This window comes from Ammospiza nelsoni, chromosome 3 (assembly GCF_027579445.1).
Source record: "Ammospiza nelsoni isolate bAmmNel1 chromosome 3, bAmmNel1.pri, whole genome shotgun sequence".
NCBI lineage: Eukaryota > Metazoa > Chordata > Aves > Passeriformes > Passerellidae > Ammospiza > Ammospiza nelsoni.
The window spans coordinates 92,055,974-92,081,257 of NC_080635.1; the positions used below are offsets into that span (position 1 = coordinate 92,055,974).

The 25,284-nt window shown below is 36.5% G+C and overlaps 1 protein-coding gene across 1 annotated transcript in view; it reads left to right on the forward strand.

Moving 5' to 3' along the window:
- Positions 1 to 25,284, forward strand: part of ME1 (malic enzyme 1) — a 154,595-nt gene that overhangs the window by 25,225 nt on the left and 104,086 nt on the right. Inside the window, exons 2-3 of the mRNA XM_059467795.1 lie at positions 13,626 to 13,759; positions 21,133 to 21,282. Of these exons, the coding sequence (XP_059323778.1) occupies positions 13,626 to 13,759; positions 21,133 to 21,282 (284 nt within the window). The remainder of the gene's footprint in view (positions 1 to 13,625; positions 13,760 to 21,132; positions 21,283 to 25,284) is intronic.

Below are 25,284 nucleotides of genomic sequence, written 5' to 3' on the forward strand. Positions count from 1 at the left end.
TTGCAGTGTGATTTGAGCTTTCAATCCAGGCATAATTAGGAACAGACGGCAAAGTAAGGTTCTTTGTGTGTGCAGTGTGTGTGAAGCAGATTGCAGCAGTCCGAAGCTCTTCTGGCACAATTACTTGCAGCACCTGTTTTTTCCTTCTTGTCTTCATCTGAGCTTCATTTCTTCAGCCTTCACATTTGCATTCGTGTGTGTTCTCTGATCTTAGTGTTCCTCACGCAGGTTGAACTTGCTCTATTTAGTCCATGGCTCCTACCTTTGAGCTCTCTTTCAGTTATTTGTTGAAAATAAATCCTGTTGCTGTTTCACTTGCTCTGCTGGCTCTTCATTCCCCATCTGCTTGGGCCTTCTGCTTAACTTTTCCATCCCCAGTGCTCTCAGCCACACCAGTTTGGCTTGCTTTCTCTGCTTACTGTCATGCTCTTTCAGCAACAGCTCCTTGCTGTGCCTTTACTGTTCTTACTTCTTTTCCAGAAAAGTCAGCTACTCCTCCTGGCCAGTGTGAGAGGCAGATAAACATAACTAAATTGGGTTGGTGTCCCCAGTAAGGCTAGTGACTTTGCAGTATTAAAGCTTGCTCCCTATGAGCAGTGGTTTTTCTATACTATAAGGAAGCCAGTTTTTCTCATGAATCTTGTAAATGAATCCTAAAGTTCGGTCCATGTAAATTACATTTCCTACTAGAAAAATAAGCTGTCTTTGGAAAATGTTGCATATAATAGCTTAGACATATGGTCTTATTTTCATGCCAGTACTAGTGAAAGAAATCTGTTTCTTTCAAGGATTGCTTTGCTGTGCTGAGAGACTTAAAACTGATGCTTCTGTACAACAACAGAAACTACTTTTGAGACCAGCACTTTTGGGGAAGGAGGGTCTAACTAACTAGTCCCTCTTGAAACCAGTCATCCTGGTTTGGAAGGTTGCCACTCCCACTTCACACAGCAAGTAGTGTAACCTTTGCCAAAGCAGTCAAGACCAGTGGTGAAATGAAGGATTTTGTTTTGTTGTGAAGCTTGCCATTAAGCTCTCAGTACATAATCATCAGGAGTGATTGTGAGTATCTGAAGGCTTCTACGCCTGCTCATGAAATGGTCTGACTAGCATCTGGCAGGGTCACTACAGTATAAATAGCCAAGGTTCAACCACCACAATGAATTTGGTCTACTTTTCCATTTCAAGTTCCTACCATAAGCTGTCTAAACCCCCCAAAGGCAGTTCGGTTGACTAAAACTAAAGAACAGATTTTTGTGCTCTTTGAAATACTGTTGGTTCCATTTGTTTTGCCATTTGAGTTCAGAAAAAAAAAGTATGTGTTTTGTTATATGAGCTTTTCAGCCATTTTATTGTGATTCTTTAATCTTCTAGAGAAAAAGCATGACACCTAGAAATGGAAAATTTTGTGTTAGTGTCAAAATCTGTCTGTGCTGGGTTTACTTGTTACTGTTTCTTTTCTTATCTCCCTATTTTTTGTCCTAGAAGACAGTGCAGATCCTTGACATTCTCACAAGGGAATTCCTGTAATAGTGTGCTACAAATGCATTTGAAGTGTATCTACTTACTGTGAGCCTGGAAATAAGATACACTCTCAAATATGTGTAGAAATAGTAAAACTAACAAAACCCTAGTGATGGCTATGGCTATATTGCTTGTGCTAGGTGAACTAATATTTCTGTACTATGGTTTTCTTCATCAGCTGGTCTTTTGACCACCAGGTACCTGGTGAACACTAAAATTCATTTAATTAAAACAGCAAAGTGTCTGCACTTTCCATGTGAAACAACCAGCACCCCCTCCCCCATTTGCATAACAATGCACAGAAAGGTAATGTGCCCCATAGGAAATTTCCCCTTGGGTGATCAGGGCTGGAAGTGAAGCTTCATTTTCAAGAGCTGTGGATCCACTGGGACATGGATTTCAGTTAGGACTTTGTTGGAGAGGATTTTTTTCTTAATATAGCCCTTAGTATCTGTGGTCTTTTGCATATTTCCATTTTCTGTAACAAGAATATGCTATTTGAACTTTAGGAACTAATAAAATAAGTTTAATGTACTGGTTTGTAATGTGGAAATAACTAAACAAATAAAATTCAAATGTCTTTCCGAGTTGGTTTTGTTAGTGGATTTTTTGTTCAATTTTGCATGAAAGGGACTTAATATTGGTGTTTGGGTCTGGTTGACATGTTAACATTACTCTGGACTGTTGAAAGGTTTCAAGAAATGGACAGACTTAATTTGTAGTTCATTACAAAGGTTATAAAATTGGTGAAAATTGATGATCCTTCATCTTTCTTAACTGGAGTACATCTCTTATTGCTGCCTAAAATATGTTGTGAATAGGTATCTCAAGCTTAAAGACCCCATGTCAGGCTGAAGGAATACTTTCCTTAGATCTGTAATTTTATTTTACTCTGCCTTCACTGCATAAATGCTTTTTTATTTTTTTTTTTTTAATGCCTTAGCTATTAGTCTGAAAATACTGTGTTTTGCCAGTATGTCTCAAAACTTTCTCCTCCTCTGTGTTCCTGGTTGCTCCATACTGTCTTGTGTAGATGCTGTGTTTCTAGGTCTGCTATTTCAGTGTGTCCAGAACAAGCTTACGCCAAGGACAGTGGTTAAAGCTCACTCCAGATTAATTAGGTTTAAACAAGATACTCTTATTTTATACAAGTGATGGGTCTGGCATCATACTTTCTTTGAGGAAAGGGAGCAGTTATTCTGTTATGTAGCTAGAAAAAGCTTATAATGGGTCTGCATAGATAGATTATAGGAAATGTGAAAAGTTAGAATAGAGGAGCAATATTTCCTTCAGATTCAAATAGACTTGTGTTTAATGTTTACTGTCAGGTTACATTTTTCAACATCAACATAGAAAATTTCTTTTTAACATAAGGGTTTGGTTCTTGGTTTGTTGTTTTGTTTTGGTGGTTTTTTGGTGGATTTTTTTCTGTCTAGTTTTACTTTTTGTGTTGTTTTAGACTCTAATTTCTGTATGTGGCACAGTTAGACAAAAGGGCAACTAATCCTAGGTTTGCTTTGAAAACGATAGCAACTTGAAATGCATTGGGTCTCCTGGGAGGGGATTCTTGTCATTTTTCCACCTTCGTGAATTTTCTTTCAGGTAGAGCTCTTGTGTGCCTGATAGCAAATTCAGATGGTTTTATATTGGCTGTTTTCCTTAACTACCACTCAGATTTTATTTCCATAATGCTCACTTTCCTTCAGTCTACTGTTTGCTTTGATGAGTCAAGCTCTTTTGGACAGCAGTCAAATAAAAAGAAAAGTGATATACCCTATTTTATCACGGCTTTTTCTGCAATTTTTTTCAGTCTAATCTTTTCTATGCAAGCAGATACTATTGATATGCAGGTTGTATCTTGGCAAAAGCAGAACTGTATGAATGCAACTGGTGCAGCAGTTTTAAATGGAATTGTTCTGCTCTTAGTAGATGTCTTACTTCAATCAGCTAACTTTTTGCATACTCTGTAAGGCTTTGCATGACTTTGCTGTCTCTGTAGAACTGGTTAAGTAACAATTTTAGGTTACAAAATTAGAGCTCACACTAAAGTTTTGGAGTAGTTGTGTCTTTTTTTCCCTGTTGAGTTTTAAAGAGTTTGCCTTCTCAGTCTATCTGGCCCTCCATTGTATTTTCCTCCTGCCTTAATCTAAAGGGGTGGAACCAAACAAAGTTGTAGCAAGGTTCAGGTAAGATTACAATTTTCAGGAAGGTGTATGATATATGACAATGTGTACTCATCTATCCCATAGCTGCTATTTCAGATGCTGTAATAGTTTCAGCCTGTGGTTCTAATAACTGTGGCTATTGATGGCTAGATGGCAAGTTTAAGAATTCAAAATGGAAAAATAATAGTGAGCTTACTCAAACTCTTAAGTTGACAAATTTTTTTTTCGTCATTTTGTTCATGATAACATGAATCTTCAGTGACTTTTCAGCAAGAAGAAAAGTATTTTCAAGAGAGTATTGTAAGTAGGATGCCTGTGGTTACAGCAAAAATTGAATGCCTGTCCATCTGTTTGATAGCAATGTGCTTATAGATCAGGTCCATTCAGACTGTAAATTTTTCATCCGGCTTTATATTTGGTTTCAGAGTACTGCCCAGTTCTGAGAAAAAATGCCAAGATTGGATGTAACAAGCTCCCAAATAAATAGTTTGGGTAGGCTTTTTTCATGTTTACACGTACTACCACCCCTTAGACTGAGATAATTAAAATAAGTTTCCATCTGTAGAATGGGAAATGCTTGATAGGTGTGCAATATATGCAATAAATGTATGTGATAGAAAGGCTTACAGATCACATTACCAGGCTGTGGTAATAGAAATACTATAATTATAGGATTACCTATGACAATGGAAAGTATTAATGTAATTTATTTTGTCTGAAATAGTTCATTATAATCCTAAAAAAGAGAAAGGGGCACCACCTAAGGTCCCGCTTCCCTCAGTCTGTGGAGGGTGCCCAGAGGACTAATTTTGAGTAGACACATCTCTTTAGGCACAGTAAAACACTACACTACCCATGAGTGACCTGATAATCTGTGTGCCTGGTGCTACTCAACATGACAGTGCCATCGGCTCTTGGGTCACACCTCTGTAGTTCACCAGGTTGGCCAGTGCCCCTGTCACCACTTGGGACAGCGGGGACAGTGTGCACCATTGTAGTAGTAGTAGAAGCCAAGAGCACAGCATTGAGATTGTTCTCTGCTCTACACAACTCTGTGTTATGGTGTTTAAAATATTTATTTTTGATAATTGTTTATCATGCCAGTGAAATGGAATTAGTTGCTTAGTCCTATCAGAAGCCTAGAATACAGTAGTTGATAATCTGTTCAGTCTCTGAAAGGCAACAATAAAATCTGTTAAGCATATCAGGTTTATCAAATCCCCTCAGGATTTCAGGGCTTACTAACCTGTATTTGGTTAAGTACTTATTTCAGACAGATGGAATTTTTGGCAGTTACTGAAATTCCTCTCCTACTTACATGAAAATCATGCCTGACTCTCAAATAACACCTGATTTTGCAAATGTAAATATTGTATGTTGGAGACTGCGTGCCTGACGACTGTGCTTTATTTGTAAAACTGTACATTTAGAGAGGTATTATTTGGTGTTTTGTTTGGCATAATTCTGGTTAACAATATATTTGATGTCAGCTGTCATTATTTTAATCTAAATTTCCTTTGTAAATAGGGATTCCATGTCAGTTATTCCACTGATAGCATTGCAAGCATCCTTTGATTGGAGTTACATATTACAGATATAGGGAACTGACTCCTAGCATCTACTATACAAATAAATTATTATTTTAAGTAGAATTTCAGGTATGGTCTCGTAAAACTTCTTTTTATTTTTGCATCTTTATTTAAAAAAAAAAAACTATTTTTCAAATTATAATTTATTATGCTATTATTATATAAATTTAATATCTAAAAATAAATCTACGCATTGATGCATCTTTAGAAGACAAACAGTATTGACCAAGGTGATAATTGACAAAATTATTTTTGTTGCCATGCTTCATCTAGGGGGCTAGAGCTCTGAAGTGGCCTACAACCAGTGTTTTTAATCTATAGCATAGGTAAACCATGTTGAAAATGAAAGTCTGTCATAAGAGCACACTCAGCAAGTTTGTAAGTGATGTGGTAAACTGCTCTTGTGGCCGGTTCCCATAGGCAGAGCTTTCCCAAGTAGTATTCTCTGAGGGTCAGTACATCCCAAAGGAGTTATAAAAGAATAAAAATGGCTCAGAAATATCCAGGGACAAAAAAAAACAACCCAAAACCAAACCACAAAGAACCCAAATCCCAGCATAAGAATATTTGCTCAGCTTCTCTGGCTCTGTAGTTTAAACTGTGTTTTAGGCAGCTGTTCGGTCTCTGCTAGGGGCAACCAAGAGAGCCAAGACGGGTCTCTCTTCACTGGTGGGATGTCTCTGCTAGGGAATTGAGTCAGGAGACACACGGACCACAGCTGATATTAATTATTAAGCCTGTTATTAATTTAGCTGCCCTTACAAACAGAATCAGGGTATTGTTGTTAATGAACGATGGCCACATCTGTTGGTCCTGGTTTGCTCATGCCTGTGTTCATTTTAGCTCCCTGGTGGGAGCTGCAATAGGGAGACAGCCATATTTTCAGACAGCCAGCTCTGATTTGAAAGTGCACAAATGCAGCTCTAGCAATTTTTCTAGTTGCTTTGGGATTAAGTATCCCAAACAGTATGAATAATTCAGAGTAATGCGGTTTTTCAACAGGACACGTGGATTGAGGAATCAAAAGTGCGGTAGAGGCTTGATGTAGCAGCCACATACAGGCAATTAGTGGCCCCTGAGATGCAGAGGAGTGTTGTGCCTGGCTGTTGCCTGGTGCTGTGATAGCCTGCTATGCAGTGGATTTATACTTGATACTATTGCCATAATGAGCAATGTTGATTGTTCCAATACCTTTGAACTTCCCAGTTCTCAGGAAGTGCTTATGTGTGTAAATCTGAATTTGGTATGAAGTCAATATAGTAATTGGAGCAATTTGGATTAGTGACTGCAAGGTACCTATTCTAGAGTAAACTTTAACTTCATCCTATAATTATCACAGATGGATAGGTACCTATATTGCATATGAATAACTAAATTTAGAATTTTAACTAGACCCAAGCCATCATCCTACATTAAAGCACAGCATGCGATATATTTTTGTACTTCATTATCTTGGTGACTTCTTTTACTGTTTATTTGTTACTGCCTGCTGTTTGTTTAATACAGTCTTCTCAAAATTAGGGTGAGGGGAGATTATGCAATGCAAAAAGATTTTAGTCTGTATGTGTATAATAAAACACATATATAGAAATAGTTTCTTAAAACTGGTTTGCTTGCTTATGTTCAGATAATTGTTTACCTTAGCTTAAAGGATTGTAAAAATAAGAATGTTGTGATGTGTCATTTATACTGTGCTGGTCTGAATCATGCTTGTGTGCAATCACTGTATCAGCTCACGGCATGGCTGCCAAGCTGCCCACACATTCCCTTGATGAATTTGCCAAGAGAAGTCTGATCTCCTTCTGGCCATCTGCATTTGTTTTGAGTCCTAAGTCCATGGGTGTGTGTATTAGCTACTGTATTTATCTTGTTGGAAGCTGGTTTTGACTTTTGTTTCAGTTTCCCCTGTTGACTTGACTTTTTGCATTTGCTTTTGAAAATCCTATGGACTTAGAATTGAGCTATGAGTAGGCTTCAGGTCACTTGATGTTTCTAGAGAAAAAAATTGTGTGTTAAATACACTGCAGCAGATCTACCACAAATCTCGAAAAACGGTTTTGAAATATAAATGCCAAATGTTACAATATAGTTTTTCAACTTAAAGTACTTGTTAAAAACCTGTATTTAAAGAAAAGTGCATAAAACCTGTGCCTTTTGGCATTTTATAGCTGAAACTAGGACAGTTTCTTCTTTTTCTTTTCTTTTCTTTTCTTTTCTTTTCTTTTCTTTTCTTTTCTTTTCTTTTCTTTTCTTTTCTTTTCTTTTCTTTTCTTTTCTTTTCTTTTCTTTTCTTTTCTTTTCTTTTCTTTTCTTTTCTTTTCTTTTCTTTTTTCTTCTTTTCAGAGCTGTGCCCATCAGCTATTGTATTTTATTTTTTTTTAATTTACCTTCAGCATGCCTCACAGTCTGACAGGTCCTGATGGATGGATGCCTATGCATGGGGGCTTATCAAAAGGAGCACAAGTGCTGTATCTCAGTTGGATTCTGCTGTTTACACTTCACCAGTCTTCCTTCTCTAGCTTTTCTCGTTCCTCATCTTAAGCAGGGTAGATGCCTGTCAGTGTCTGGCTTTTCAAACTCCACTGAAGGCACTTAATTAGCAGGATTCATTGCTAATTCAGGGATTTCAGCTGTAGGCCAAGACCTGTACAAGATCTGTGTGTTAGGTACTGTAGAAAGGCAAGAAAACTACCTTTTCTCTGCCAGAGAATCTAATGGACTGTTAATCACTAGTCAGTATACTGATTTTCAAACCTTAATCTGAGATGTATAATCCAGAACTAACCAATATGCCTCATGAAATGCCTGATAAGAGAACCTGAGCATAGTTTTGGGGAAAAATAACTAAAATAATAATTTTTGATAGCAGATCTGTCGCATTGTGACTTTCCTACTTGCAGTCTAATGATACTTCAAATAAAGTGTACATTATAAATGGTTATCGTTGTCCTTTGGTCCTGAAAGCAAAGCTGTCATCTGTATGTGTTACCAGATGGTTGCAGCAGAAAAATTGTATTTTCATAGTCAGTTTTCATATCTTAACTCTATGCTGTTCATCTTTGAACTGTCATAACTTTCTGCTGTTGAGCATATTTTTTCTTCTTATCAATTTGTATTGGTTGTCTTTCTCCCTAGCCTTCTTAAACACCATTTGAAAGAATTTTTTTTCTTTAAAATTTTAATAATGAGGATTTTGGGTTTTTTTAATTGAAACAAGGTTCAGCTATTCAAGCCCTTCTTTTTTATGTAGACTTAACAGCAAATATTCTTAAGAAGAAACATGAATCTCTAAGTTAATGCAAACTGACATTTTGCAGAAATGTTTTTTTCTTCAGGTCCAAAAGAAACCACCTTAACACAAAACTGTGTGTGAATTTGCACCATTAAAAGATCAGTCCCTTTTCTTAGATGCTGGGGTACATCCTGGGAATGGTGGTCTAAGGGCACTGGTTGCAGAAGAGATGTTGGCCCAAATAGCTGCATTAGCTGCCTCTGCTTGTAATACTTTTTGGCAGTCATGACAAGTATGGGTAGAGAAAATGGAAGAAACATCTTTAGCCATATGTACTGCTCCAACACCAATTTCTTGCCATGAACCACATTTGTTTTCAGCAGAATGAGTTCATTATGGAGTGTTGTGCTCAGATTAGTTATTCTAAGTATTTCCTGGTGTATTCTGCCTTGACATGAGTTGGACATGAAGTATTAGAAGTATTTATCTGATTTTTCTGAAGTCATGTTTGGAGAATAAAAGTGAAAAATGGAGAGGAAATGCTTGTAAAACTTTATTTTTGCCTGTTCATAAGGTGACTTTTTAAAAAACACAAATTATATAAAATATCTCAAAGGGATTTGCAGATCATTAAACTCATAAATGTACCTTTAAATGCTTGAAAACCCGTATGTTCTGTATTTTTATAGAGGTTTTATAAAAATTTCTTTGAATGTATGAAATTTTGAAGAGTTGTGGTTTTAGTTGGTTTGTTTGTGTGGGTTTTTTAATATTCTGATGCTAAATGTTTATGACATTAGGTGTCTGAAACTGTTTTTGTGTAGCTCATACCTAGCAGGACTATGTATACATTTTTTTGCTTCCTCAGCCAAAGATGTTTTCCTTAAAAGAAACCAATTTTGACTTGGATTCCTCCCTAACAGTACTAGTGTAGTATGAAAAGCCAAAATTGCTGAAGGCTAAAGCTTGACCAGCAAAAGAATTGCCTGCAAACAGTCATGCATACCAAAGATCATGATTTCCTAAGGACTGCATCTCGTTCTGCAGTTGAATTTCTCCTCGAGACTTGTGCATGAAGTGGTGTGAGCAGCGTGGGATGATGTGTGACTGGCAACTAGAAGTGATGCCACTGATTCTTTATTTGGGATCTCTTGGGGAAAAAACTCTTCCCTAGTAATTGAAGAGTGTTTTCAGTCTTTCAGCCAAAAGCATTCATCTTGTTTGCATGTCCTTTTTTTGTTCGTTTGTTTTGAAGAATGGAATTTTTAAGAATGGAATTGTGGGGTTCTGTAGTCCACTTGTTAAAAAGAAATTATTCAGATCTGGAGCAGACAAGTATTGCAGGCAGCTGTGGAGTTTTCTCAGAGCTTTGTCTGGCAGAGCACTCCCTGGCCTCTGCTCAGGGATACCAGCTGCTGTGGTGGGAGCCTGCAAGGAGTGGCGAGGTGCCATCTCTCCTCTTTCCGGCTGTGGCAGCAGATGTTGAGCATAGCTGAGTCCCTCAGACTTGTGTGCTTTTTTACACAATATCGTTGGAATTTGTTCACTGTGCTTTTATGATTTAGATATACAGAATGAGTTTTTTAACAGAGAGTTTTTTCCTTTTTTATGGACTCTGAGACAGTAATGAACCTGCTTGTCCATCCCCAAAATACTCTGGAAACTCTGATTTTCCTCTAGCAGTATGTTAGACCAGCAATTCAGAGATTATGGTACTTCCAGAGACACATCCTTGCTGTACCTTTTCACCTTCCTCCTCATTTCTTCCTTCCCCTTTCTCAGACACAGGAGGCTCAAATATACATGCAAGTACTTGAGCTTGAGTACTGCTCTTGGTGGTTGTCTCCTGAACCCCTGAAGTCTTATGAGCCTTGATTTTTCCCTTCCAGAGACTGATGAAAGAGTCACTGAGATAGAGAACCTTGGATGTGGGCATAGTTTCCTCTTCTAAGCCAGCCTCCTTCTACATGCTTTTAGGCTAATACTTCTGTGGCACACCAACAGGAGGAGATGAGCTATCCTTCCAAATGAGTCAGAGTTTTTAAAAAGAAAGTTTTGATTTACTAGAACAAAAGATGGCTAGGTCTTGGGAGAAATTGGAGAAGGATCCCTGCAATGAATACTGGCTGCCCTTTTAGTAAAGCTGAATCTCATTAGTGCATGGACAGGATGCACATATTGCTTTAGTACACTCTCTTTTTCTAGAGAGGTTTATATAAACCTAGCAATTATATGAGCTTTGGGTATTCTATCTGAAGAAAAACTGTGTCAGGGCAATCTAGTTTATATTAAGAGAGGAAACTTGTCTCTGTTCACTGTGAATAGAGGCTGAGATGGCTCTTGAAGTATTTTGAATATGCTCTCTGTCTTTTCAAGCACCACTTGAAAATTCAGTTGAAAGCTAGTGCAAAAAGCTGTCTGATACAACATGATGCTGTGCTGTTTATTCTGTTTTGTGCTTTTTCAGTACTGCAGCTGAAGAAGGGTATTGATCTATGTGTAACTGCACTACACCAACATTGTAGGTGAGGGGCTTTGGGAGATTAAAGATTATGAGCAGAGGACAGACAGTTAAGAGTGGAGTTGATAAACCCACAGACATTAAATAATGAAAGAGTACTGAATGATGTGCAGCAATAGAAATCACTGCTACAATTGCAAAACGTCACAACATTACAAATGGAGAGACACATTCAAAATTAAATGTATTTGCAATGAGTTAAATTTCTTGAAAACTCAGCTTTCTGTGTAAATCTGAGCATATGAAAGGGTATTTATATGTAAAGAGCAACAAAGTAAATTAACCAAAGTTTTGACCTTTGAGAAAGGAAGGTAAATAAGGTGGCCGAAGAATAACTTAGTTTTGCCAAAAGCAAACCAGAGCATATAATGAAACATATGAAATACAGCTCTTGAAGAATTGCAAACTCTTAACTGGGAAGGTTGATAATAACTATACTTTTCATCTTTGTGATGTATATGAAGCATAAAGCAGTGAATAAATCAAAACTAATTTGGCAGAAGTTAATATTTATGGTTGTGATCTCTTGCCCTTATGCTGCTTTTAGATTGTCATACTGTTGTTCTTCTTTAAAAATTTGTTTGTAATACAAGCTACAGAATAAAAATATCTATGTAGTTTATAATAGTTTGGATGCTAGATGACAGAAGTCTGTCCCAGCCAGGTGTGCATAAAATATGCCTCTCTGGGAGGGAAAGGAGTGTGTAAACCAAGCTGGACCTAGAGCCCTCTCTGCTGGATGGCTGGGAAACAACACTTCAAGCGGGAAAAACATAAGGATTTTTATGTAGAAAAGAAAGTCCAAGGCTAGTCAAGAAATCTAGACATAAACCATAAGTCCTACATAGTTGAAGTCTTCCCTATTATAAGCAGATGGAATAGGATACACTTATTTCATAAAATGGCTTTCTCTTATTAAATTATCAGGTGATATATTTTAATGATAATTCTTTTCTTCTGAGTAAATATGGGATCTGAGGGGGAAAGAAAAGAATTAACATTCCATCTTGGAAATTTGAAGAACTAATAATATCTGTGCCAAAGAGGAATATTCAAGTAAAGGATTTTCTAACCAAATAAATCCTAGGGGTGTAGGTGGGTGCTGTGTTTTTGTAGTAACCAAAGAAATTAACACTGACTATAAAGCTGTAGTAATACATGGAGAATAGACTATTCCAAGATGAAGTACTCTTTGAAAAAGGCATTTGGCAAGATGTAACACATGTGTTTGTTTTAAAATAAGATATATTTTCCAGTAAGGGGGGAAACCCTATTATAGTAATTAAAGTCCATATTTTATTCCTAATGTAAAGCCAAACACAGACATTCAGAAATTTTTTTCATTCCATTTGACTAATGGAAACAGGGGAAAGGAGAATTGCAGAGAATAACTGGATTGTCACTTTACTACTAGCTTGAGAAGATCCATTAAAACTATGCAACTCTCTGAAGTCCAGTCACTTGGAACTGATTCTGAAGTGTGCATGAGCACACGTGGCTTTTTTAAGCCCAAAAAAGTCTAGTGGAAATAAGGGGGATCAACACTGAATAACTTGTGACGAGTGTTGACTCTTACTTCTTCCATGATTTTTCAAGATGGGATAGCAGCTGAAGACATTCATGACCTATCTGGCCACAGAAAGTTCATTAGGGAAGAAAATGCAGCCTTTGTGTACACATTTGAAAATGAAATCTCACATATGTGGAGAGCTACAGCAAAACAGTTGCTCATCTTTATTAAACTTGCTTTCCCTTCATTTCTTGTCTAAGGAAGGAGAAACACATTTTGGAAATGTTTGATGTTTTGTAAAGGGTTCATTATAAGATATTTCTTTTTCTTGAGTCGTCATTTCACTTAAGGTAACAACTTGATTAATGTAATTATAGAGCAGATAGTGTGATGGGGTTGCTTTACGGCTTTGTTCCTACTTTTTTCAAGTCACAGTCACATAACCTCTTCAAAATTTAGATTAAAAATGGTGTACGAAATGTAGCCTAGTAAGATACAGGAATATTTTGTAATATATTTTTGTTCCATATGAATCAAACCCTATTTCTGAGAAAAAAACAACAAAAACAGAAACAAAGAAGAACCTGTCTAGGTAAGCAAGCTAACTGGCTGTAGTTAGCACAGCAGAGTAAAGCTTCAGCAGCCAGAGTGCTCGATGCTGGTATGCTAAACCCACACTCATGTTTCTGTTGTAAATGCACCATCTTTCTTACAGTAGCTTGGGTAATTTCTGAAGATGTTTTGGACAGACAGACCTCATTAAAAGCTGAAAATGAGTGGAGTGAATATATGGCTGCTTTCTTCTTCAGCTGTAATTTAGCAGTTTTGCAGGTGCTACACTTGGGCTACTCAGGAGATATTAACTAGTTCTGTGCTGAGAATGAGTTATTGTACTTGTACAGGTCTTTTATGGCTCAATAAAACCTTTTTCCCAAAATAATTGCTCCATTATAAATTCTGTTTAATTTTAAATAGATTTTAAGTTGCTGACGTTCCCGGGCTATGATTTTCTGCAGAAGTTCTCTCAGAATAATTATCTCTTATGTACATCTATACATGAGTTTTATTTTTCTTTTTGTTTTTTTAGGGCATGGCTTTTACCTTGGAGGAGAGGCAACAATTGAATATTCATGGATTATTGCCACCTTGCTTTCTTGGTCAAGACGCTCAGGTTTATACAATTCTTCAGAATTTTGAAAGGCTGACATGTGACCTAGACAGGTAAAGTATGGCTATGAAACTTTATCCTACTCACCAATTTATGAGTTACTTTCATAAAAAAATCCACTTTCACATTCAAAAAAAATCAACTCCTACTTTAAAATTCTAATCTTCCAGAGCTGTTCACATGAATTTTCTTTGATAACCAAATGATTGATACTGGTCATTATCACCAGGTGATAAAGGTCACTGGAAGCAAATGAACACATGTGAAACTAAAAGTCAGTAATCACTTTACATGCATATAGATACATATGCATTAAAAATAGTACATTTAAAAAATGTTATAAAACTAATATGTAACATAGTATTGCTGTGCTTGGGTATTTTTAAGGAAAAAATCTGGAAAGGGCTTTGTGGAGGGATAGAATGTAAGAGAATAGTGCAGAAGGTAATCTTACACCTGAGGAGTTGCAGCTGTACCAATCACAAAGATTAGGAGCAGGCCTGCCCTTAATGGGCCACAGCTGTGTCCAGTAAGAAGAGTGCTACAAAAGAGTGGCTTAGCTGGGTGAGGTGAGAGTCAGAGTTTGGTGGTTGTGCTGTGAGGAAGGAGGAGTCAGTGCTGCGAAGTGCTGCCCATGAGAAATCGCCAAGAAGGTGTGGGACTTCTGCAATAAGATGACAACAGGGCTTTAAGTATTTGTGAATACTTAATTTTTTTCCTAAAAAATATTGTATTTTATAGGTGCTAGAACAAAAATTTGTCATTTCTTCCCCCTCTGCCTTGCTCTTCTCTGTCATGGAATGTCTTCCTATCAGTATGTAATATATGGCCTCTAGGTACCCATCTGTTGGTGACAAGGCTTTTTTATAATTTCAAGTTGCCACAATCTTTGTTTTTTATAGAGTCAGGATAGAATGAGGACAGCCTGCCTTGCAAGTGAAGAGCTTGCAATTGTGTCTTTTGTAGTTTAACTATTCTCCAGTGCTCTCAGGAAGGCCATTATTGGTTATTATCACAGAGTAGTAGCTTTCCAGGCTGGGCTATTTATTAGTTCCTGCATATAGAAAAGTGTAAATTTTCATGAAGCCCCCTGATTCAACCATTGATGTTACCACAGGGGAAAACTTTCTCTGTTCTTCTGTCTCTATCTCCTCTTTAACTCTGCATTGAGGTAGTCCCTTCATGATACAGCTCGTTGTTTCATGTGTTTCAGGACATTTAAAGCAGTTCCAACTGCTTGTTTCAGCTTGAATTGCCAGAATTTCTCTTCACCAGTAGCTTGAAAATGATAGGGAAAAAGACCTTATCCCATTGTTATATGTTATATATAGTTTTTTAACTAGGAAACAATTTTGCTCCTACTTCAGATCATAGCAGAAAAACACTCCTGCTTCTCAAAATGTCACATATGGAATGTCACAGATCTAGCTATTCAACATAGCAGTATTTTAGTGTCTTAATTCTTTGCTTTTGTTAGCAAAAAATTCTGGATATTCAAGTGGCTTTTTGCCAAAATAAAAAAATTCTTCAGGAAGGAAGAAAGAATTAATCTATCAGTTTTAAATGACAGAGTATTGAAACTTTGAATGATGTGCCTTTTGAACTGCAGTAAAACACTGTATGCTGAAGTTTGATTGCACTGGGAATAATGAAACAAAAATAACGGTCTCCAATTATTGTGGCAATACTTTGCAGCTATCTTCATTGTGTCAAAAAATAAGGAAAGATAAACCTGTCTGTCTTGGGGGTGGGGAAGGAAATATTTTTCTAAAATGTAACTAATCCATGTTTGATAGACAAAAATAATACAAAAGTATAAAGAAATATAATGTGGTTATAAATAAATGTAACCACAAACATTTGCTTCAGAGAATATTCTTCCAAAACTGCCCCTGTTAACCTTAAGATCTTTAAAGACTTAATGAAACAAAATCTTGGTGTCATTATTTCCCACCTGTGAGTTTTCTTTGGCATTTTCTGTTTTCCAAATACATAGTTGGGTCAGGAAAAAATTTGTTTCCTGCTCCTGTGACCAGACATCTGTAAAACAGAAGCACTAACATTAAGTTATTCCATCCATGTGTCTTGAGCATTCAACTGTAGCTTGCCATTTTGTACTATAAAGCCAGTTTTATTATGATGCCTGCTTTAGTATAAAGGTTATATTGTACTGTGCAGCTTTGCAGCACACATTTATTCTTGTTAATTTGGTTTTAGTGATGCAGTTCAACTGAGAAATATTCACAGAAATAACTTGAAGCTATTACAAGTTAGGTTTTTTCTCACTAATGTGTCTACTAGTCAGAATACTTCAAATAAGGTTTTAGTAATTAGCATCCAAAAAAAATGAATAGCTGTGTTTATTTTTCAGCTTTTTTCTGTGATGCGTGTCTGTGCTATTTTCTCAGCTGTAATTTTGTAATTGTTCAAATATTTGAATCTTCTCCTTCCCCTTACAGTGTGAATAAATGTTGTGGCCCCATTTGTAATGCTGGAGAAGCTTTGGTGGGATCTCCATCCATGGGAGTGATTCCAAACCTGACTGAGCATGGTCCTGGGCAAACTGCTCTAGTTGTCTCTGCTTTGAGGAGGGGATCAGATGAGGCAATCTCTTTTCCAACCTCAGCTAGTGTATGCTTTCATAACTCATGTCCATAGTAGTTAAGAAACAAATTCTCAGGGATAATCTTGGATTGAGGCAAATTGCGCAAATTAAGTTAGGTCATCCCTTAAGAATATTAAATTATATAAGTCCACAAGTACCCCCCAAGCAGAATTTTTTCTTTAAGAAATCATATTTATACTCTGTCTGAACACCCAGCAGATCTCAACTGACTATCCATGTCATACTATGTTTTGATAAAAAAATATTATCCTCATGTATTACTGGAGCTTTATACAGCTGTGATGTTTTCTCTATTTTTTTAGCAAAATAACACTGTGTTACATGCAGAAGTCTGCATTTGAGACCACTGATGAAAAGACTTGGTAACATTTGCATGAAGAAGATAATTCCTTTTAAGATTGTAAACATTGACATCTTGGGCTCCTTTCTGGATAAAATTTGTCTGTGAATTGAGAGTACAAAAATCTGCATGTGCAAAATGTGACTTGCAGGGGTGTTTGTAAGTCAAATGTCTGACAATTTCATTGGAGTATGTCAGTAAAGAGCCTGCTTGCAGAACATGTGCATTACATGTGGTGAGCTCAGTCCTCAAGGCAATATGTGAACTCTGGTCTCCTATATTTATAATCCTATCAAAGAATTTTAAAGAAGAATGAATGTGATCCTGACACAATTATTCCTTGAATCTCTTCACTGATGAAGAATGTCAGAAGCTTTGGCTGTTTTAACTGGAACTTGAAATCTCAGGGGTTCCCTGTAAAGGCAGGTGCTCAAGGACAATCTTGCACAAGAACATGCAGTTATTGTCTTCTATTGAGTGTAAATGTCCTAATTTCAGGAAAACTCCCATGCTTCTTGCAGTATGCATCTGGCGTAGTTGTTGCTCCCATAGAAACAGCTATTGAAAAGAGGTGAAGGGAGGCTGTTGTCTTCCTTCTGGAGCTTGGCAGTAGGTGTGTACTTGTGTGTTTTATGTCCAAATACCAAAGATTAAGTACAGGCGTTTAGATATTGCAGGAGTGGAAGCTGTTAAATACCTTAGAAGGGAATCATCTGATGAAACATTAATGCTGTGTATGGCAGCATTTTACACTGGCAAGATGAGCCTGGTTTTGCTTGGAAAGAGGTTGTGTGTAAATTCATAAAGCTAAGTTGTAGCTAGTGCCATGGCATGACATGTTTTGGCACTGCTGAAATGCCGTTGTGAACTTGTAGCATGAAACTGTTGTACTCTGAAATACCAACAGTTCATATACAAAATGAATGTGGAACAGCAGCAAGTCAATTGCCTGGGATGCTTGGCAAAAACGACACCAGTAAGAGGAAAAAATTCTATTCCTCCAGCTTAATTTGGAAAAGCTGTGATGGATTCTGCAAGTATTTTTTTTTTCTTCTCCCCTGTATGTTCTTAATTGTCTTTTTTCTTGCTTTGTATTTATACTAAAATTGTTGCTCCTGGCACAGTGACATCTTCTGCCTGAGCTTTTCTTTCTTCAAAGAGTCACACTGTAAAACATTATACTGGATGTGTTAACATTAGAGAGGGGCTATCCAATTGCTTTTCCAGAGAAGATGGCCTTATTTTGTTTTTTTCTTAAAGTTCTCTCTTTTTAATGAATTTTTATATAAATACTGATGAAGCAGAGTAATAGAGCTAAGTGTCTTCCACAGGTTAAAAATAATAGCCTTTCCTCCCACCTTCTTTGTTTACTCTCATATTTTTCAAGATAAGAGTAAAACAAAAGTGGGATTTGTTCTATTTTCACCTCTCTATTTGGCCTTGTAAAGTGTATGCCAGTCATAGTTGGGCCAGTTATCCTAAGAATCATCAGTAACTTTTTGATATTTATATCAGTTTTCTTTTGGATTTTGGATGATATGTGGGTTACATCCTTTTGTTGCTACTGTGTTTCATTCCCTCCATGGTATGAAACGTTCTTAGGTGAAGTAAAGGCCAGGGGAGAAGAGTGACATGCTGAAATTTGAATGCTTGGCAGTTTCCTCTGTCTGACTTGCCAGACCTTGGTTTTTGTCCTCTGAAACTTTTCTCTGAAATCTTCATTCAAGACTCCTTGTCCGAGGACAGACAATACTTTTCTCCCTTTTTATAGCACAAGTGATTGTCTTCATTGTTTTATTATTTGTTTTCATTAAGTTTTTGATTAAATATGGGCTTCAGTAAAAGATTCCATTAATTACTGAATTTTAAATATATTTTTAAACACAATGCTGAAAGGCACTTCATGCTTTTAGTTGTGTAGATTCTTGGGTGTTGCTAAAAGATGCATACTTGTTGTCTAATGCATTATAAACAACCCTACATTGATATGAAGCATTTTTGGTTTTCCCTTTAGAAGGAATTTTTGAGAAATTTGATGCCCTTAACTAAGCAAATTGCAATGCTGAGAAGGAAGATATACCTGCCATTGAAAAAGCCTGATAAAAATTCACTTCCCTAAAAAGCACTTCCCTAGAAATGCTTTTCACTTTATAATAGTATTTCTTATACTTATATTTTCAAATATGTAATATTTGAAAATATAAGTAGTATGCAGTTAGTCCTTTTGCAAGTTCTTTAGTATATCATGAATATAAAAGTGGCATGATAAAAACAAAGAAGAAAATAAACCCCCAGTTTAACACTATACTACAGTAGAAATGGAGAGTTTTAACAAATGGTTAAAACTGCAGATTTTTCCTTTGAAGCCCCGAGGAAGCCTTTTGCTAAGCTTTTAGTTTCTTTTGTGAAAGATTTCTTTACCCTGTTTAAAATCTGGGCTTGATCTGAGTAATAAGAAATGATGATGAAAAGGTATTTTGTACTCTTAAGCCACTCCTCATTTTAAATGAAATTGATTAAAAAAAACAAAAAAAAAAACCCCAGCAACTGCTTAGGAATGGTGCCGTGGCTCACATGGTGTTGAAATGTCCAGTACAGAGTGGAGGCCAAAAATGTTCTCTAACATCACTTTAAATGTTCTCCAGAAACAAAAGGAAAATCTTCATGTGTATTTACAACTACATGTGCAAGAACTTGTTTTTCAGGATAAATGTTGGGATAGTCCATCCTCAGGAGAAAGGTTTTAATAAAGAAAATGCTCTGAGAATTCAAGGACATTGCAATATATGCTATATCATAATGAAATACTGGGAAAATGAAAGGCTCTAGGGAAATGTAATAATATGAAAGAAAATTAGTGTGTATGTATGTATATTTGTAGCTGAGAATTACAAGAGCAGGATGTAATTTAACCTTGGAGAACATTCAAACCTAATGTGTGTGATGGAAGGTGGTTCCAGCTGCCTCATGGTGATGGTATTTAGAGAAACTGCAACTTTTTGGTTTCTAGATCTTTATCTGTTTAGGGTCTAAAATACCCTTCATGACACAAGGGCAGGGATATTGTTTTGTCTCACTTCTGTCACCTCATTACAGTCACCAACTGCCAAACTGGCTTCACTTGCCTGCTTATAGTGCTGATTAAAGGTTTACAGAACAGATCCCAAAAGGAGTGCTTCCCTGATAGACTGAGATAGGCAAGCTAAACTTGAATGGAATGTATTCAGATTTACTAAGCTGCTCTTTGGTTACTTGACTATGTTTGTGTCTTCCTAAAGAATGAGTTGGATTTTATTGAGGCATGTGATGCCTAAGTATGCAGAAGGAAAGTTCATATTAATAATAGTTAAGTACACAAATCTCTAGGCTTTTGGAAGGAATATGTTTTATACGTATCCTCAACACTTGTGTAATAAAATGGTGGGCATATTAAACTTTTTGAGTGTAAGTAATTAGTAATCCATTGCAAATTAAAAACCCTACGTAAATTGTATACGCAAGTTAAAGATTTTATATAAGCCTATTGGTATATAAGACTACTTATTTTTTACAGGAATACTTAACATTGCTAAAACTAGTGAATAGACAGGTAAGGTGTAAGATCACTAAATTTCTAAATTTTAAGTGTTCACAAAGTGACAATCATACCTGTGTGAACTGGTATAACTTGAAGTCTCTCACAGACTGATATAATTTGTCGCACTCAGCCATGGAGTTTGGCTTCCTGATTGGTATCTAGAAACAGTAATGTAATTATTCAATGTAAGTGTAATGGTAGTAAAAAGTAGTTCAAGCTAAACATGAGCTTTCTTTCAGTCTTGTTTATATGGTTCTTTTTTCTCATTGGTTTTCTTTTTAAATAAATATAGAACTTCCTCAAAATTGGTTTTAGTTAGGAGATATAACATTGCAGGTTTCAAGTCAAACATAGACTTAGGGGATGAGAGACCCTGTGTGTCTGCTTTGTTTTCAAAAGCTTTGTTTTTCAGTATTTATTTGAAGTATTATTCTGGATTTAAGATCAATTTCTATCTAGGAAAGAGCATGCAAAGCTTAATGTTTTTAGTTCTGTTTTCTTTGGGCAAGTGAGTAAGCTTGTTGAAGTTATATTTAATACTGGTCTCGTTTCAAGTGGAACAACTGATGTACACAGATAAGGTTCTGACAGACTAAATCCTCAATTGCAGCACAGTGTTCTATACCTGAGAGGGATTATCTTCCTGAGTATGTAGAGTTTGACAATTTTGTGATGGCTTCAGGTTCTCTGTGTCAACCAGTTTGTTATACTTTGTGTCTGAACCATTTGTGCTGTTAAGACTAGGAGGAATTTGAATACTTTCAATAGGACAGAGGCTATTACAGAACAAACATAATTTTAACTATCCAAACACCAAATCTATTTCTAAATCTACTTTATATGTTCCCTTGATGTCTGTCTAATTTTATGTAATTCTCCACAGATACATGCTGCTAATGAGTCTTCAGGATCGAAATGAAAAGCTATTCTATAAAGTGCTGGCTTCTGACATTGAAAAGTTCATGCCTATTGTTTATACTCCCACTGTGGGGCTGGCTTGCCAACAATATGGTTTGGCATTCCGGAGGCCAAGGTATGTGAGTTTATACTTCAAATAAAAGTAATTGAATCTTATTTTCCTCTTGGCAGATTTCTGTAGGGGTTTTCTAACAGCTGCATGTAAGCCAAAACTGCAGTAATTGAGATCATCCAAGCTACACTTTTGGTCTACATTAAGCAATAATTTGTGCATTTCTTATCTGCATTAAGAAGGCAAAGGGTTCGTTGATTTGCATTAAAACATGAGTAGATTTTTAATCTTATTGACTGATTATAACTATTAAACTATATAGTATATGTACTGTATTATACTGTATAGTGTTACTATTATATTGTTTTAGAATCCTAGCTGCATATTAGAAGAAGACAGGAGAAGAATGGAACTTTAGTTTTGTTCTAGAAACTTGAAAAGCACAGACTTTTTCCTATATAAATATTCATGTAATTGGTATTTTATACATACACACACACATATATAAATGTGTTCAAACAATATGTGTACAAACTAAGAATGCATTATATATGTATCTACTGATATCTTAAAAATTATCACAAATCATCAAAGTGCCTGTTTCGCTGCTTAATGATTTCTTGTTTCATAGGTTGGTTACTGGAGTGTTTTTATTCTGTGTGCAATATCTGTATTTATAAAATGATGAGGAAGTGGTATGAAAGAAGGATGGACACTTCTGTTTCACTCTGCCTCTTGAACATCAACTCACCGAGTGTGAGTTGCTGTTTGAGAACATTGTGTATGTCACTGCCTTCATGTGTAAACTGGAACAACACCTTGGAGCCTTCTGCAGAATTTTCTGGCAAAGAAAGAGATAAATAAGCTGTAGCTGTTAACAGAAATAGGTTTTTTACAGTGAAGGCATTGATCAAAAGTAAGAAGCTTGCAAGATGTAAGGGAACAAATGACTGCTTACAGATTCCTCAGCAGGAGATATTTCAGAGAGATTTATGGCTTCAAGGTTTTGTCCTTAATGTGAGAATCATTTTGGCCTTGTGACTGATATAATGAGTCAGGACCATCTGGTCGACTGCAGAAAACAAGAATTCCCACTTCTGTGCATATTAAAAAGTTCAAAAATATCTCAAGAATCATTATTTAAACCTATGTAATGATCTGTGGCTTTTAGGTGCCTCTCTTAGTAAAAGAGCTCATCTCCTTTTTCTGCCCCCCATATTTGCCACCATGGTGATTTTATTAGCCTTCCAGGAAGTGCTAAATGTGTCTGGAAATTAGGTCTTTGCTTACACTGGTCTCATTACTCCTCATTTTGATATTCTTTGCGTATAAAATATTTCACAAGGTGTACCTCTGCCCATGCATGTACTTTTCCCTTTCTCCCAGATGTGTGAAGCATCTGTGGAGAAAAACACCCAGTTTAATTAGAGTCATGGAATTGTTAAGTTTTCAAAAGTCCTCCAAGGTCATTGAGCACAATTTTTGACTGAAAACCACCATGTCAGCTAAACCATAGCACATTTCTTGAACACTTCCAGGGATGGTGACTCCACCCCCTCCCTGGACTGCCTGTTGCAATGCTTAACCACCTTTTCAGTGAAGAATTCTTCTTGATGTCCAACCTGAAACTCCCTGGCAGAGCTTGAGACTATTTCCTCGTATCCTGTCATTCATTGCCTGCCAGAAGAGTCCAACCCCTGCCTGGCTACAACGTCCTTTCAGGCAGTTGATAAGGCAGGGTGATAAAGTTACCCTGAGCCTCTGCAGGGCTGAACAACCCCAATTCCCTCAGCCACTCCTCCCACGACTTGTGCTCCAGAGCCTTCATCACCTCTTTTGCCCTTCTCTGGATGTGCTCCAGCACCTCAATATCTCCTTTGTAGCAGGGTTGGAAAGAAATGATCTTTAAGGTCCCTTACAATCCAAACTATTCTGTGGTTCTATGATCTTTAAACAGACTCTTTCCTGCTTAAGAAAATACCCACAATGCAGTCTTCCACTGTGCCGTTAGAGATACGTTTTTTTCCCTGAGAAAAAGATTTTCTAGATTATTCCAACCAACTGTGCAAAACAACCAATGTAATTTAGTTTAAAATTGCATTCTCGACCATCCCTTAGTTAGCATTAAGCTTTATATACCAGCATACCTCATAAACAGCATCCTTCATGAGATGGATGGAGAAGAAAATATAAACATCAAATTTAATATTCTGCAGGAGAAAAGGAGTAAAAGATGTAAGATTTAGTCCAGGCTATATAATCTTACAATTTTGATGGATTTTTTTTTCAAGAAGTTGCGATCAAGGAACAAGGTATAATCTGATCATACCTTAAAAATAGTATTCTCACTGTAAGAACTGTCTGTATCTGCTTTATGCTGACTCATATGAACGTGCTGTCTTTACACAGAAGTGACTGTTTTTATTTCACAATGGTTCTTTATTTCAGAATATTTTTTAATATTGCCTCTTCCCATTGTTTGCTATTTCATAGTTTAATACAGATCCCGTTAGAAACAGACTTGGAGGTAAATGAGTTTAAAATTACTCATTTGCTGCAGATCATATTTATCTACAAAAAAGTTTGTAAAGCGGTGTCATTTAGTTTATGTCTGTAAGGATGTTTTCCAATATTCAGTTATACTTCTTTACTTTGTGAAATGAGTTTGAAGTGCCTGGCTTGCAAGCTATCTCTTGAGGCAAGGAACAGCAAAATTAATTTAGAGTTGAAAAAGTAGGTTTCTCATGGAATCATTAAATGAGATCATCTTCTGTGACTCCCTTATGTGTTTTTAGAAGACTTTATGGGCTCACATGATGTGCTTACAGTCACAGAAGGACTCTGGCTCAGGAAAACGTTTTCATCCTGAAGCAATAGTTTGCAATTTTAGAATAAACATTCGTGGCTGACCAGCTGACCATCTGATTAAGCCTCATTTCTCAAGTGAACCAGCTGCAAAGTAACTTGACTCACTGGTTTGAAGCTCATCTGTACAATTGACATTTTTCTATAATAGTCAACTATTGAGACTCAAGTCAAGATTGTATTACTTACTCTGAATATTCAGCTTTAAATCCACCAGTTTAATGAAGAGTATTGTTATGGAAGTAAACACTTACAGGTCTGATAGCAGATCTGTAACATGTACCTACCTGCACCACATTGTTATGTAAACATAATTTAGAAGACCAGTCTGTATGGTCTTCTTCCTAACTGTTGAGGGGGATGATGGTAGAAAGAATCCTTCAGAGAGTTGGTCAGAGAAGGAATTTGGACCTGTATAGATAGAAGGTTACTTATGCTAGGAATATAGTGAGGTTCTGCTTCTAGTGTAATGTTCATGCAGTCATTAAAAGCATTATCTCAGAATCTCTATTAGATCACTTCTTGGTTCAGAGCTTCTCTCCATCATTTAAATTCCTAAAGAAAAAATTCTTCAGTTACACAAGGCATGTACGTAGATATGACAGCTTTTGATTACTTACCAAGAAAGAATCTATTTCTGTAAAGAGATTTCTGAAATACAACAGTTCTTTCATCCAACAAGAATAAATATGGGAAAGCTCAATGGAAATTTCCTCTAAGACTCCAAAATCAACTTTTTACATTGTATAGAGAACACCCAGGAGTTTTAGATTCTTGTGTAAACTCAGAATTCAGAGAAGGGAGGTATAATTGCCAAGTACTGCTATGCTGAAGACTTTGGACGTTGTTAAAATGTTAGGTGACTGTTTATATATTGCCATTCCTAGAAGGAAACGCCATTCCAATCAGAATATGACCAGAGCAAGCCTGAGTAGCTGATGGAGTTACACAGGCACGGCAGAGTTCTCTGAAATAATTTCCCAATGCAGGCACAGACTATCAGACTGACTAGGAACCCTTTTTAAAGCAGCTCTACTGGGTCTAGTGCAGTCTCTTAAAAGGCAAAGTATGTCAGCTTTGAAATTGTTTGCCAGATTTGCTCCTCACTGAAGTGTGTAGTCACTCAGCACATACAAATTTGAGACTTAACTCTTTCCTTATGTTTCTCAAAAAGAATGTATTTATTTACAATTATTCAGA